This window comes from Armigeres subalbatus, chromosome 1 (genome assembly GCF_024139115.2).
Source record: "Armigeres subalbatus isolate Guangzhou_Male chromosome 1, GZ_Asu_2, whole genome shotgun sequence".
In the NCBI taxonomy this organism is placed as follows: domain Eukaryota; kingdom Metazoa; phylum Arthropoda; class Insecta; order Diptera; family Culicidae; genus Armigeres; species Armigeres subalbatus.
In genome coordinates, this window is record NC_085139.1 from 65,560,259 (window position 1) to 65,575,185 (window position 14,927).

The 14,927-nt window shown below is 45.2% G+C and overlaps 2 protein-coding genes across 2 annotated transcripts in view; one reads left to right on the forward strand and one right to left on the reverse strand.

Annotated features, from left to right (window-relative positions):
- LOC134226509 (uncharacterized) overlaps window positions 1–14,927 on the forward strand; it is a 952,521-nt gene that overhangs the window by 652,332 nt on the left and 285,262 nt on the right. The gene's annotated exons all lie outside the window — the stretch shown is intronic.
- On the reverse strand, window positions 1,727–3,529 carry LOC134209007 (protein Smaug-like). Its single transcript, XM_062685018.1, has 2 exons — window positions 2,168–3,529; window positions 1,727–2,106 (listed from the first exon to the last, which is right to left on the reverse strand). The coding sequence occupies exon 1, from the start codon at window positions 2,981–2,983 to the stop codon at window positions 2,441–2,443; it is 543 nt and encodes a 180-aa protein (XP_062541002.1). The 5' UTR covers window positions 2,984–3,529; the 3' UTR covers window positions 1,727–2,106; window positions 2,168–2,440.

Below are 14,927 nucleotides of genomic sequence, written 5' to 3' on the forward strand. Positions count from 1 at the left end.
GTCAAAATCAGAGCAACGTTTATCTGAAAATTGTTAGTTCCTCAATCCTAATCTGTTGCCGAAGGGCATCTCCAGTATAACATCCAATAGACCAACGGCGCCGCAGCGCTGCCACCGATTGAAACCCACCCGAGCACATTTTTCAATGAATACATCATCCCCGTACAACGATTTATCATATGCCGGCAGCTTCAGACAACACCAAACCCCTTGCATAACCTATCAGTCTCGAAATTGAACCAAGTTTCCCATTACTTTCCTTTCGCTCCCATACGCGCGGCACCACATGGGTGGTACTCAACCCTCGTCTCTGGTACAAAGTTGTATGTTTACGTGAATCTACAAACATTTCGGGGGTAAATAGTGGGTTCCCACCGCCCCGTCATCTCCATTCCCGGTGAGTGGCAACTGACAGGGGAGGCAAAACTTTTTCAATTGCAACTAACTTCGTTTCCCATCACTTTGGAAACAAAGCACCCCATGTAGGGTTGGGAACTTATTTCCATCGCAGGAAATATGACAGTACTGCTATTTAACGTAAACATCAGATCGCCTCACTACTGTGTCACATTGGCGTAAATAAGGAGGGGATAGGGAAGTTTTAACCATCCTTAAAATAAAATTAGACCCCCCCCCCCCCTCCTAGGATACGAAAAGTTAGTTAGCAGTGATATCAAATTTCAACATATAGCATAATGAATTACTGAAAAATATAAAGACAAAAGTTTATCTCCCATATTCACCCTATCATAATGAAATAAGTGGAAGACAAATGAGCTTGTTTCTCATTTCTGAGAAAGATTCCTATGTGTGACAGTGAAATTGCACTTTTTATTAGTAAAGTAAGCTTGATATAAACAACAACGGAGAGTCACAAAAATATCAATCAAAGCAACCGTAGTCAAAGACACAAAGACAACCACCACGGACTAGAGTGACAGTTTTCCAGCAGACTTCCGCTTGTCTAGCAGCATGATAATCTCCACAATTCCCAGCATCATCCGAGAAAAATTCTCATTGGATTCTCTGAAGAATTTCTTTCAGAATTCCAACCGAATTCACAGTGAATTCCTTTCGGTATCATTGAGGAATACCCTTCATAATCCCGCTTCAGAATCTCTCGTTGATTTGCTTCGAAATCCCCTCGGAGTTGTTCGACAATATGTTTCAAAAACGTTCGGAGATTTGCTTCGGAATTCCTTGAAGATTTGTTTCAGAATACTTCGATGATTTGCTTCGGAATCCCTTGAAGATTTAATTCGGAGTCCCTCGATGTTGTGCCTCGGAATCCCTCCCGCATAATTCTGGACTATTACATGACTGTCTCCTATATAATTCAAAACCATTCCAAACAATACTTGTACAATAGTACGAATAATCTATCGCAACAATACGTCTACACTACCCCAGATTGTTTCAACAGTATGATAAATGGTATTTCACCAATTTACAATATGTGGAAAGGGCGGTTAAGTTATGTTACTATAAAAAATCGGTCATTTTCTCGAACAAAATTTTCCGAATATTATACAACATAATGTTGAGATATCATCCACTTTAGGAGATTCGAACAATAAGTCTTATTTTGAAGTTATAATTGGAGCATATCAGGAGAATTTGTGCAACGGTACCCCTTGCATTTAATTATTGCTTTAGATAATTATTTTCAATTTCTTTCAATTTAATAATTAATGACATCTTTATAAAGATTATTTCCAATCCTGTATATTTACAATTTAATAATAAATTAAAACCATTGTACCATTGGTACTTCGCGTACCTGAAGGAATAAAATAGACTCCATCTCGCGGTTCTCAGCCTCTTTGCCAGCAACGCCTATCCCTACCTCCCCGTGGTGCTGGCCGGGAACGAGCAGCCTTAGGGAGCATCGGGTAACCAACCCCGGTGGGAACTACGGTTGTACGGTGACAGGGAACGTGGAAGGGAGTTTGCTCATCTATTGGATGCAAATCTGGGGGGGCAGCTGATCATCGTCCGAGTGCCAGCGAGCGACTGTAAGCAAAATTGCGCAGCATAGTTCACCGGAATTTCAGGTGGAATGGCCCTCAGAAATTTAGGGGTTTTTTTCAGTCTCTGCTAGCCAGCCTAGAAAACAATCAATGAAAAATCAGTAAGAGAATAATATATGCCATTTAATCAAACTTACCATTGATCATTTCATTCGAAGTAGCACACTGTACCGTTCCTTAAGCTTATGAATGCAAATATTCTTCCGTCATCTTTATCATCTGCTCGTACGTCAGGTTTGAGAACAACCATACGTACTTGTGCAGCTGCAAACTCTTCCTCCAGTGAGCTATGCTCGACATGCCAATATTGGGAGATCCGTACATTTTTATCATCTGATGCTGCTTAAAATCGTCGAGCCTTGTTTCCGACCCGCTGGATGTTAACGACGAGGACGAGGACTGTCCATGGTTTAGGAGAAACTCCTCGGTTTATTCCGCAGAAGCTGCAGGTTAGTTAGATTTTCCTCTGATAAATATTCGTTATGCTTTTGCCGATGCAGCTCGCCAACCGAAAGTCCGCATGCACTGCTCGCCGTCATGGTAAGACTGTTGGACCTTCGGGTTTTCAGCAGGCCGTTTCCATCCATATCGAAGTCTCCAATAGGAGGAACTCGCAGGAAATCACTTATGTTGGCATCGAACGAAACGCGATTTTTGCTGCTGCTATTGCTATTGCTGCTAGTATTGGACGGCACGTTTAAACCAGACGACGGAACTGCAGCGGAACCAGCCGCATTTGTACCACCGGGAGTGCAAGAGCTTGTGACACTGGTCGATGCGGCTACGGCAGCTGCAGCGCGGGCCAGATAGTTGAACTCCTCTTCATTATCGTAATCACAATCGTAGTCGAATATTTCGGTTCCATTTTTGCTGAAGCTCAGATGATTATCGTCGCTCGAGTCCAGATCCGATAGCACCACGGTGTGGCCACCGAGACCGCCGCCACCGTTCATGTTCAAACTGCCGTCATTAGCACTGCCCACCAGAGGCTTGACTAGAAGATGCAATCAGGTGAAGGTGTTTGCTGGAGTTGTTGGTCGCGGGCGGTGCCGGCACTGCTGCTATTCGCAATGGATTTATTGCTACCCTGCGGGGGTGTGTAACTAAATGTGATCGGCACGAATTCCTTGAACGACACATTCTCCACGCTACCGATACCCCGAACGACACTGCCGAAATTTCCATTGTCATCCCCGATCACGGTGGTGCTGCTTCCGCTTCCACTGCTCCCGCCGCCAGCATCCTCCTGATGTTTACCTACCCCATCCGTGCACCAGTCCAAATTGGCCAGCAGTTTGGTGGTCTTCAGCAGCTGCGAGGAAGTGCTATCGAGACAGGAACTAGAGCTGGAACTGCTGCTGCCGGCTTGGCTGAGACTCTGCTGCGACTTGGAAACACTACACGGGTTTTGTTGAACTGAACTTTTTTTAAACAAAAAAAAAATACGGTGCACGGAATGGAAAATGTCAAAAAAAAATGATAGACGGATTATATACAATCATTTATCAACTGTTCTCTAAACTTTAACCATATGTATTGTTGTGCAAATGATGTAGTTCATAATCCAATACTGAAAAGCATTTATGGTCTTAAGTCTTAATGTAAATGGACATCAACGTGAATATTAACTGTGTGTATTAAAATGAGTTTATAATCTGTATACTAAGCGAAATGGTTTTTTTCTATGCGGGCTGTTCAATCAAAGTTAATTGCCTATTGGTGATTTGCCGCAAAACTTTTGACAGTACCTGCGACACCTGGTTGTGATACATTGCAACAGAAAACGAGGGGAGGGAAATTCGGATTGGTATAATTTGACTGACCAAGCTGAAAGGTTACATCCAGCACGTTGTAAGTTTGCTTTCAAAATGTATATTAATGAAAATTGCTAATTGTTTAAATAAATGTCTATTATAGACGTCTGATGATGGCTGAAGGTCAGTAAGGCCTCTTGAAAGGAGGCTTCCGAGCCTCTTGAAAGGAGGCTTCCGAGCCTCTTGAAAGGAGGCTTCCGAGCCTCTTGAAAGGAGGCTTCCGAGCCTCTTGAACGGAGGCTTCCGAGCCTCTTGAACGGAGGCTTGCGAGCCTCTTGAAAGGAGGCTTCCGAGCCTCTTGAAAAGAGGCTTCCGAGCCTCTTGAAAGGAGGCTTCCGAGCCTCTTGAAAGGAGGCTTCCGAGCCTCTTGAAAGGAGGCTTCCGAGCCTCTTGAAAGGAGGCTTCCGAGCCTCTTGAAAGGAGGCTCTGAGCCTCTTGAAAGGAGGCTTGAGCCTCTTGAAAGGAGGCTTGAGGCCTCTTGAAAGGAGGCTTGAGCCTCTTGAAAGGAGGCTCTGAGCCTCTTGAAAGGAGGCTGAGCCTCTTGAAAGGAGGCTTCTGAGCCTCTTGAAAGGAGGCTGAGCCTCTTGAAAGGAGGCTTCTGAGGCCTCTTGAAAGGAGGCTTCTGAGCCTCTTGAAAGGAGGCTTCTGAGCCTCTTGAAAGGAGGCTCTGAGCCTCTTGAAAGGAGGCTTCTGAGCCTCTTGAAAGGAGGCCTGAGCCTCTTGAAAGGAGGCTTCTGAGCCTCTTGAAAGGAGGCTTCTGAGCCTCTTGAAAGGAGGCTTGAGCCTCTTGAAAGGAGGCTTCCAGGCCTCTTGAAGGAGGCTTCCAGGCCTCTTGAAAGGAGGCCTGGAGCCTCTTGAAAGGAGGCTTCTGAGCCTCTTGAAGGAGGCTGAGCCTCTTGAAAGGAGGCTTCTGAGCCTCTTGAAAGGAGGCTGAGCCTCTTGAAAGGAGGCTTCCAGGCCTCTTGAAAGGAGGCTCTGAGCCTCTTGAAAGGGAGGCTTCTGAGCCTCTTGAAAGGAGGCTTGAGCCTCTTGAAAGGAGGCTGAGCCTCTTGAAAGGAGGCTTCTGAGCCTCTTGAAAGGAGGCTTCTGAGCCTCTTGAAAGGAGGCTTCTGAGCCTCTTGAAGGAGGCTTCCAGGCCTCTTGAAAGGAGGCTCTGAGCCTCTTGAAAGGAGGCTGAGCCTCTTGAAAGGAGGCTTCCAGGCCTCTTGAAAGGAGGCCTTGAGCCTCTTGAAAGGAGGCTTCTGAGCCTCTTGAAAGGAGGCTTCTGAGCCTCTTGAAAGGAGGCTCTGAGCCTCTTGAAAGGAGGCTTCTGAGCCTCTTGAAAGGAGGCTTCCAGGCCTCTTGAAAGGAGGCTTGGGCCTCTTGAAAGGAGGCTTCTGAGCCTCTTGAAAGGAGGCTTGAGGCCTCTTGAAAGGAGGCCTGGAGGCCTCTTGAAAGGAGGCTTCCGGGCCTCTTGAAGGAGGCTTCTGAGCCTCTTGAAAGGAGGCTTCCTGAGCCTCTTGAAAGGAGGCCTGAGCCTCTTGAAAGGAGGCTTCCAGGCCTCTTGAAAGGAGGCTTGGGCCTCTTGAAAGGAGGCTTCTGAGCCTCTTGAAAGGAGGCTTCTGAGTCTTTGAAAGGATGCTTCCTGAGCCTCTTGAAAGGAGGCTTCTGAGCCTCTTGAAAGGAGGCTTCCGAGCCTCTTGAAAGGAGGCTTCCAGGCCTCTTGAAAGGAGGCTCTGAGCCTCTTGAAAGGAGGCTTCCAGGCCTCTTGAAAGGAGGCTTCCAGGCCTCTTGAAAGGAGGCTTCTGAGCCTCTTGAAAGCAGGCTGCCGAGCCGCCTCTTGAAAGCAGGCTGCCGAGCCGCCTCTTGAAAGGAGGCTGCCGAGCCTCTTGAAAGGAGGCTGCCGAGCCTCTTGAAAGGAGGCTGCCGAGCCTCTTGAAAGGAGGCTGCCGAGCCTCTTGAAAGGAGGCTGCCAAGCCTCTTGAAAGGAGGCTGCCAAGCCTCTTGAAAGGAGGCTGCCAAGCCTCTTGAAAGGAGGCTGCCGAGCCTCTTGAAAGGAGGCTGCCGAGCCTCTTGAAAGGAGGCTGCCGAGCCTCTTGAAAGGAGGCTGCCGAGCCTCTTGAAAGGAGGCTGCCGAGCCTCTTGAAAGGAGGCTGCCGAGCCTCTTGAAAGGAGGCTGCCGAGCCTCTTGAAAGGAGGCTGCCGAGCCTCTTGAAAGGAGGCTGCCGAGCCTCTTGAAAGGAGGCTGCTGAGCCTCTTGAAGGAGGCTGCCGAGCCTCTTGAAAGGAGGCTGCCGAGCCTCTTGAAAGGAGGCTGCCGAGCCTCTTGAAAGGAGGCTGCTGAGCCTCTTGAAAGGAGGCTGCCGAGCCTCTTGAAAGGAGGCTGCCGAGCCTCTTGAAAGGAGGCTGCCGAGCCTCTTGAAAGGAGGTTTCCGAGCCTCTTGAAGCCTTGTTTTTCTTTGGTTCTATATACCGTTTTGCTTCGAATTGCCGGACGCTTCGAAAGCCGGACATTTCAATTGTTATTTGACTTTATTTACCATTCCAACAAGATTGTCTTGGGTAATCAGTGCAGGGAACGATACATAGACTTGAAACCATTTTAACAAATGTAAGTAATCCGTGATCTGTGGTAAAAACTTGAAAATTAGAGGTAAAAGTTGAAGGCATGTCATAATCAACGGTGAATTTCGTTTTTCTTAGAATGCAGCTTAAGATTCAACGTTAAAAAAAAACTAAACTCATATTTTCTATATTCTATCATTTGCAAGGGGTATTAGTAATTTATTAACATAGTATGATAGTACTCTCTCTCATGAATTAGAAAAATTGCTTGGGAATTCATAGCTTTATAATTTTTATTACATTTTCTGTATGTCCGGACTTCGAGGGAAGTTTTTACAATTGATTCGATTTCAGGACATGCTGAAATGATGTTAAATAATTGTTTATCAGTTAAAGATTCTATTTTTTGTGATAAATCATGGACTTTTGAACTTTCAAGAAATTATTAATTATTAAAATTAGTGACGTCGAGGTGAACGTTACCCTAGTAGATATACTAGATTATGTTGGGGATTCCGTGCGACCAATACGCGAGGGATCAGCAGTTCATGAGGCAAAACATATTGTTTGCATTGGCTATAACACCCTGTAAAGCAGGGACTAATCGATGCAAACACATTGTTGCTTGTCTTTTGGAATTGAATCGGTAAGTATTAAAAAAAACTATACAACCTACCTACAGTAAAACGAACCCTTCTTACACTTCCAAGCAAGGATGTTATCGATCATTTAGTAATTCGCGTTCAATCATTTAGTAGTTTGCCAACTCATTCCAAAAGCTGAATTTCGAAATGTGTTGTATGGTGGTTCTAGTGCGAAGGTTTTTCTACAACTCGTTGGTTCGTTATTTGAATACCACTAGTAACGGAGTTATAGCTAAAGTTTCAGTAACTTAGACTAAATGATTACAAAATTACAATCATTTAGTTTAAGCTACTGCAACTAGCGCTATAACTCCGTTATTAGTTGAATTCTAGCAACAAACCATTAGGCAGAGTTGTAGAAAAACCTTCGCACTAGAAGTCCACCATACAACACATTTCGAAATTCAGCTTTTGGAATGAGTTATTGGCAAACTACTAAATGATCGAACGCGAATTACTAAATGATCGATAACATCCTTGCTTCCAAGGAAGGCTTTTTCAGTACAGTGACACTTTCGTATTTATACAATGGGTCGTACGAATAAAAAGTAGTAAGTTCGAGTTTACTACATTTTGAGTAGTAAACGTCACTTGTGGAACATGTTCGTATGAATAAAAGAGACTACTACACTACACATTTCGAACATACTACAAACAACTGTTTCGGTATGAATAAAAGAAGAGTTTACTACTGATTTCTTGTAGTCTGCTCAAGACGTTGCTACTCATGTTAAAAATGCAAATTATTCATCAGAATCGAAGCGAATCGGCTTTGTTCTTGAAAATAGAAGTCCAATTTGAGAAAAACAAACAAAACAGACATGTCTTTTGTTGATTAGCTGCAAAAAAATGATGAAATCATCATCGTCATCATGGGGTCTATTTTGTTTTGACGTTCCTGCATGTAGTAAATGGTAGTAAACTGTAGTAAAGGCTAAGTTCGAATGTAGCATATGCCATAAGTTCGAAAAAGTTTTTATTCATATCAAACATGTAGTTTTCTCTGTGGACTTTATTTTTGAGTAGAAGCTACAAGCGTTGAGTTTTGCTACTTTTTATTCATACGACCCAATGTTTTGACGTAAACTACGTCTAAGGGGAAGACTCGGATACAGGGTGTAAAATGAAAATTTCAAATTTGGGAACCGTCACGAAATCTTGTAAGATTTGAAACATTAATAGTTTCTTTATCTTTCAATGAATTTTAAAGATTTATATATCAATCGATTCGCAAACTCTCCACCAATTTGCCAGTAGTATTGAAATGGTTGACTATCAACGCTAAACTATTGAAAATTTTAGTTCTTTCATGCATCATGCATCTCCTATGCAGCGCATTCCATTCCTGGGTAATTGCCTACTTTTAGGGTATTATCAATTGTTGAACTGGGGTGTATGAGTGGGGTGGCCCAGCAACTAGACAGTGGGGTTCCAACTCCCTCACAGTGTGGGAGATGCTGCTAAAGCTGGGTAGTAGTATCGGTGGAATAGTTCCTTCTCTTCTATATAGAGCGGAAGAATTGTTTCAATGTAGAGGGAATGACGGCTTTGGCAGGTTTTGTTCTATTATTGGCAGGGGGTTTTTTATGACTGATTATGCTCAAATTTGGCCCAAACATTCTTTGCATATCAAAGAATATTGTGGCCAAGTTTCATAAAATTCGGTCGACAAAAACCCCCCTGCCAATAATAGAACAAAACCTGCCAAAGCCGTCTGTTCCCCTACTGTATTTTGTTTTACGTAGTTTACGTCGAGCGGTCGTGTCTTGTATACAACCTCAAATTTTTTTTTTCAATAGATCTGGCAAAGCAGAATATATGTCGTGCACAAGTGCGGTTCAAGTATGGGGTACAACAAAAGCAGAAAAAAACGCTTGGGGTGCAAAACCAATATCGAAATTGTGCTGCATAAAATGTCCGCAAAAACTCCAACCTTCTGATGAATCTCTGAAACTGAACATTCTAGCGGAGTGTTTCAGCAGAATCTTGAGGGGTAAAACTTCACCATTCCATTGACTATTCAATGTGGAGGAATTGCTTCAAAATCTCTCGTCTTTGCTTCTTAATCCCCTCGGAGTTGTTCGAAAATTTGTTTCAAAAACGTTCCGAGATTTCCTTGAAGATTTGTTTCAGAATACTTCGACGATTTGCTTCGGAATCCCTTGAAGATTCAATTCGGAGTCCCTCGACGTTGTGCCTCGGAATCCCTTAATGTCCAATCAAAGTTAATTGCCTATATTCCGGGGATTAAACCACCCGACTTGGACATTCAATGTTATGGAAACTCATATGTGAATATGTACATTAAGGTTTCCCCAAACACACGCGACGCGACAGTCGCGACGCGATTCTATCGCTTGGCAACATCTATTCTGTCGCCGTTGGTATGGAAGCGTAAATCAAACATTGCCTGCAGCGACCCAACGATAGAATCGCGGCGACTAGTTGTCGCCGTCGCGGCGATGAAATCGCTTAGGTCTGGGGGAGCCTTTATGTGGAAAATATTTGCGTCTATTCTACGTCTCGTCTCGTCTCGTCTCGAAACGTGTCGAGTCGTACGCGTCACCCAATTCCCGTATCCGAATTAAGTGACAATTGTCAATGTGGATGAACCTCGATGAACTCTCACTGCATTCTGACAGTTGATCTTTGTCTGATTGGAGCTACGATATTACGCGAAAGTTGTCGATATACGTTATAAGCAAGCGAGAACGATTCGAAAACCGAAAAATGGGAGTCAAGCGGTAAGTTTTTTTTTTAAATTCTGATTGAAAATTACTTTAACTGTAGAAATTATGATTTCAGCATACGGGTTACCAACCGGAAGCAATTTAACCTGCTGGTTGACTGGATGAGTGAGAATCCGTCGGTAGCAAGAGAGCAGAAGTTTTATAAGGCGGCTGTAGTAAACCGGCAATCCTATGACGAAGTTTGGAAGGATCTGGTAAATGGCCTCAACAGTTTAGGTCCACCAATCCGGGTGGCCAAAGACTGGCAGAAGGTATGTCAATTAAAAATGATGTGTGTGAAATGTGCGCTCCAATAAACATCTCTAGTTATCTATATAATTTTGCTCATGAAAATGTTTGGCAGTGTAAATTTTATTTGCATTTTTTTTACTTTGGTTTCGCAGGTTTGATTTTAAATGCGGCGTTAAAAGCAAGTTGGCCTATAATAGCCGCGAGCCCAGTGGCGGGCCGAACAAAATCGAGGTGTTTTCACCTATCAAAGAGGTGGTGGTAAACTTGTTATCGTTGGATAAATTGGTTAATCCCTCCGGTATATATATATGGGTTTTCTAGATCAAGCTATTATAATATTAAAATTTGTGGAACCTGGCTTAGAAACCTCGCGGTTAATAACTGTGGAAGTGCCTAATGAACACTATGCTGCGAGGCGGCTCTGTCCCAGTGTGGGGATATAATGCCAATAAGAAGAAGAAGAAGAAAAAGAATATTAAAATTTATGAATTTGTCTTATCTGTAAGTGCTTCATTCGGTTTACCCTGGGAGGGAGAAACAGATACGAAAAATGTGTGTGTCAAGCCGAGCCGAAATCTAGCTGTCAGTGTGAGCCGAAAACGAAACTCTTGGCAAGCAAATTTTTGAAGGCAATATAACAACAATAACATGCAAAAATAAATTTAGTCTTTTCAGGTGGCGCCTACGTTGATTGTTCTTTCTTGTTGAAAATTTACTTGTTGCATGACGACAATATATAATTAATTTGAAGTGTAGTATCGAGAGCTCCCTCCCAGGGTTTACCCACTCCGGTGCCAAGCACAAGCATGCCGGGTCCCAGTAGGCCTCGCGAAACGCTTTCATCGCCAGGTTCGCCAATGTTTTCAAGCACCCAGGAAGGAGGGTTTATTGTCGGAAAGGAAGAAGTGGAAGATAATGAGAATGTGGAGAAGACTCGAAACGCCTGTACTTCCCAAAAAAAGCGCAAACATCCGGATAACAGCGATGTTCGCCAAGAACTCCTAGAGCAAACGGAAGGCATCAACAACCCAAATTTATCCACCGGTGGTAATGATGCCTTTCTCGATTCAATATGTTGAATTCGAATTAATGTTGTAAATGCAGTGCTTATTGCCTACATTTCGGCGGTAAAATGATTTGGTGCAATTCTAGTACGTTGCTTAAAAATTACTTACCGTGGGTTGCGCCACGACTAAAATAATTCATGATTCAATGTGTGCATTTGTGTTTTTGTTGATTAAAAAATAAAAAATATAATCCAAACGGCTTGATTTATTAAAAACCCAAATTTATCCACCAGTGGTGTTTATGCCTTTCTCGATTCAATGTGTTGAATTCGAATTAGTAAATGATAAATGCAACGTAAATTGCCTACATTTTGGCGGTTAAAAGCTTTGATGCGATTATATCACGCTACTTAAGAATTACTCAACTATGAGAGTAATGGATTGCGTCACGGCTAAATTGATTAATGACTTAAAGTGTGCATGTAAACAGCGTATTTGTTAAACGAAAAATAGAAATATTATTCGAACCGAATGAGTTATTAACAAACAAAAACAATAGTGTCCAACTAGGAAAGTTTCTCCGTTAAATGAAACTAGTTGCACTCGAATCGGTCAAGTCCTTCTATATGAAACGTGTTTAACATTAAAAAATTCCTGGGCCACACATCCACACACACACACACACACACACACACACACACACACACACACACACACACACACACACACACACACACACACACACACACACACACACACACACACACACACACACACACACACACACACACACACACACACACACACACACACACACACACACACACACACACACACACACACACACACACACACACACACACACACACACACACACACACACACACACACACACACACACACACACACACACACACACACACACACACACACACACACACACACACACACACACACACACACACACACACACACACACACACACACACACACACACACACACACACACACACACACACACAGGCAGCAGGGCCTTTGTCCCCGGGCGTGACGACCCTCCCCATGGCCACTGCGAGTTAGGGGCCTGTCTAGAACGTGGTGGGGTTTGACAGTGGGCTCTGTTGAACCTCTATAAAAAGCTGCATGTGTTTGCAAGCAGGCCCTATCACAGCGACCGTGCGCCGCTCAAAGCACACAAGCCCAACAGGTGTGCCAACCGGCACATCAGGATTGATGCCAGTAAGATCCTGATTATGGTATACTGGTCACGGCAAACGACATTGGACGATTCTCGGTTTTTGGATAGGATTAGGCGTATATGGGCTGACAGTCGAGCTATTCTGTTTCCTGAGTAAAAAAATGACATCTTTTTGAAATGGCAAGCGGGCTAATGATTCGTCTGCCTCCGTCCCGGTAAACAACCTGGCAGGCCTCCGGTAACGCTTCAACACTTGTCACCTATACCGGTGGGTAGTAGGTTCAGATGCACCATTCCTGATTTACGCCGATCCGGCTCTGAACACGGTGTTATAAGGCACCGGAGTCAACCCTTGCATGGACCTCACTGTTACAAAGGCACCCATGGGATCACAAGAGGCGACTATCTACAACAGGAAGAGATAACGGCCCGGAGGGGGGACCCTTGTTACATGGAAACAAATTCTACAATCAACGAAGGAGCAGGCGGTGCGAATGTTTTCGCAAAGAGTGGGAGGCTGCAGCGATCTCCAGTGATGGCGCAGGCAGCAGTAGCAAGTACCAGCAGTATGGCCAAGGCTGCTGAGAACCAGGCAGGCCAACAGGAGCTAGGATCCGGAAATAGGGTGTCCACCCCAAAATCGGAAAGTAGTGCTATTCAGGAGGATCTACAATTTGGGAGGTCCAACCTGATGGAGGTGCGGAAGCGAGTCAACGAGCTCTATGACTTCGTGAAGGACAAGCACAATGTTCACACGAAGATCAAGCTTCTAGTGACGAGCATCAAGTCCGCCGTTAAATCTGCTGAGCACGAACAGAACGCGCTCAAAAGAAGAGTGGAAGCAGCTGAAAAAGCACTGAAAGATGCAGCGGAGCATACAACAGTCGAGGCACTGCAAACACCAATGAGCTCCCGAAATACTCGCACGGAGAAGCGAAGCAGGGACTCTCCAGGAGAGCAGGAAATCCCGAAGAAGCAGCGGAACGTGCAAGATAGTGCTAGCGTACTGAAGGAAGGCGTCAAGAACGGTGATTGGCAAACCGTGGAAAGTCAGCGAGAGAAGAGAAAGAAGCAGAAGGAGTACGTGGAAAAGAAGAAGGAGCAGAAGAAGAAAGAAAAACATCGCTCTTCTCGTGAGCGGGTCAAGGGGGACGCCTTGATAGTCGAAGTGAGCGACAAGACGACATACGCAGCGATATTACGGAAGGTGAGAGAAGACCCGGTGCTCAAGGACTTGGGTGAAAAAGTGGTGAGGACTAGGCGTACTCAGAAGGGGAATTGCTGTTCGAGCTGAAGAAGGATCCCACGGTCAAGAGCTCGGCCTTCCGGGAGCTCATTGCCAATTCCTTAGGTAGTGAAGGAAACGTAAGGGCTTTAACGCAGGAGGCCGTGGTCGAATGCAGAGACCTGGACGAGATCACCACGATAGACGAACTGAGGGATGCACTGATCTCACAATGCATGCTGGGCGAAGTTCAGATGACCATTCGGTTGAGGAAAGCGTACGGTGGTACACAAATAGCAGCGATACGACTACCGGTAGATGCCGCCAACAAAATGGTGGAGGTGGCCAAGGTGAAGGTCGGATGGTCTATGTGTCCGTTGAGACTCACCCTCGAATCACCAAACAGATGGAGCGATGCTTCAAATGTATGGCATTTGGACACCAGGCGCGAAACTGCAGTGGCCCAGACAGATCCGGTCTTTGTAGGAAATGTGGTGGAGAAGGACACGTTGCTAGGGACTGCACGAAGCAACCAAGATGCCTGCTCTGCAAACCGGAGGATGGAAACGACCACATGACGGGTGGCTTTCAATGCCCTGCCTACAAGAAGGCGATGGCGGGCCGAGATTAATGGAGATCATCCAGTTGAATCTCAACCATTGCGACACCGCACAGCAGCTGTTGTGGCAGTCGACAACAGAAGCAATGTGCGACGTGGCAATTATTGCTGAGCCGTACCGGATTCCTTCTGACAACGGCAACTGGGTGGCGGATGCTACGGGGATTGCGGCTATCCAAGTGATGGGCAGATTTCCTATCCAAGAGGTGGTAGACAGTTCAAGCGAGGGTTTCGTAATCGCCAAAATTAACGGGATCTTTGTGTGTAGCTGTTACGCACCCCAAGGTGGACTTTGGAGCAGTATAACCGGATGCTGGACTCACTCACGGAGAAGCTGATCGGCCGAAATCCAGTGATCATCGGAGGCGATTTCAATGCTTGGGCAGTGGATTGGGGAAGCAGACTGACTAACGCCAGAGGTTACAGTTTGCTGGAGGCGCTGGCTAAGCTGGAAGTAAGATTGTGCAACGAAGGTACCGTTAGTACATTCCGCAGAGATGGCAGGGAGTCCATCATCGATGTCACGTTCTGCAGTCCGTCGATGGCGAGGAACATGAACTGGAGAGTTTGTGAAGAATATACCCATAGCGATCACCAGGCGATCCGATATAGTGTTGGAACGCGAACGCCGACGGTACGACGGGAGACAAGGTCTAGTTGGCGAAGATGGAAGACGAAGGACTTCGATAAGGATCTTTTTATCGAAGCACTTCGAGTGAACAGCGACGCTACAAACCTTGACGCAGACCAACTGACGGAAACGCTAGCGAGGGCTTGCGATGCGACGATGCCGAGGAAATTGGAGCCAACGAATAGCCGACGGCCAAGTTACTGGTGGAACGAAAATCTTGCCAACCTTCGCGCTG

Excerpts from the sequence above, each read along its gene's own strand:
- LOC134209007 (XM_062685018.1), bottom strand. The coding sequence starts at position 2,983 with ATGAACGGTGGCGGCGGTCTCGGTGGCCACACCGTGGTGCTATCGGAT.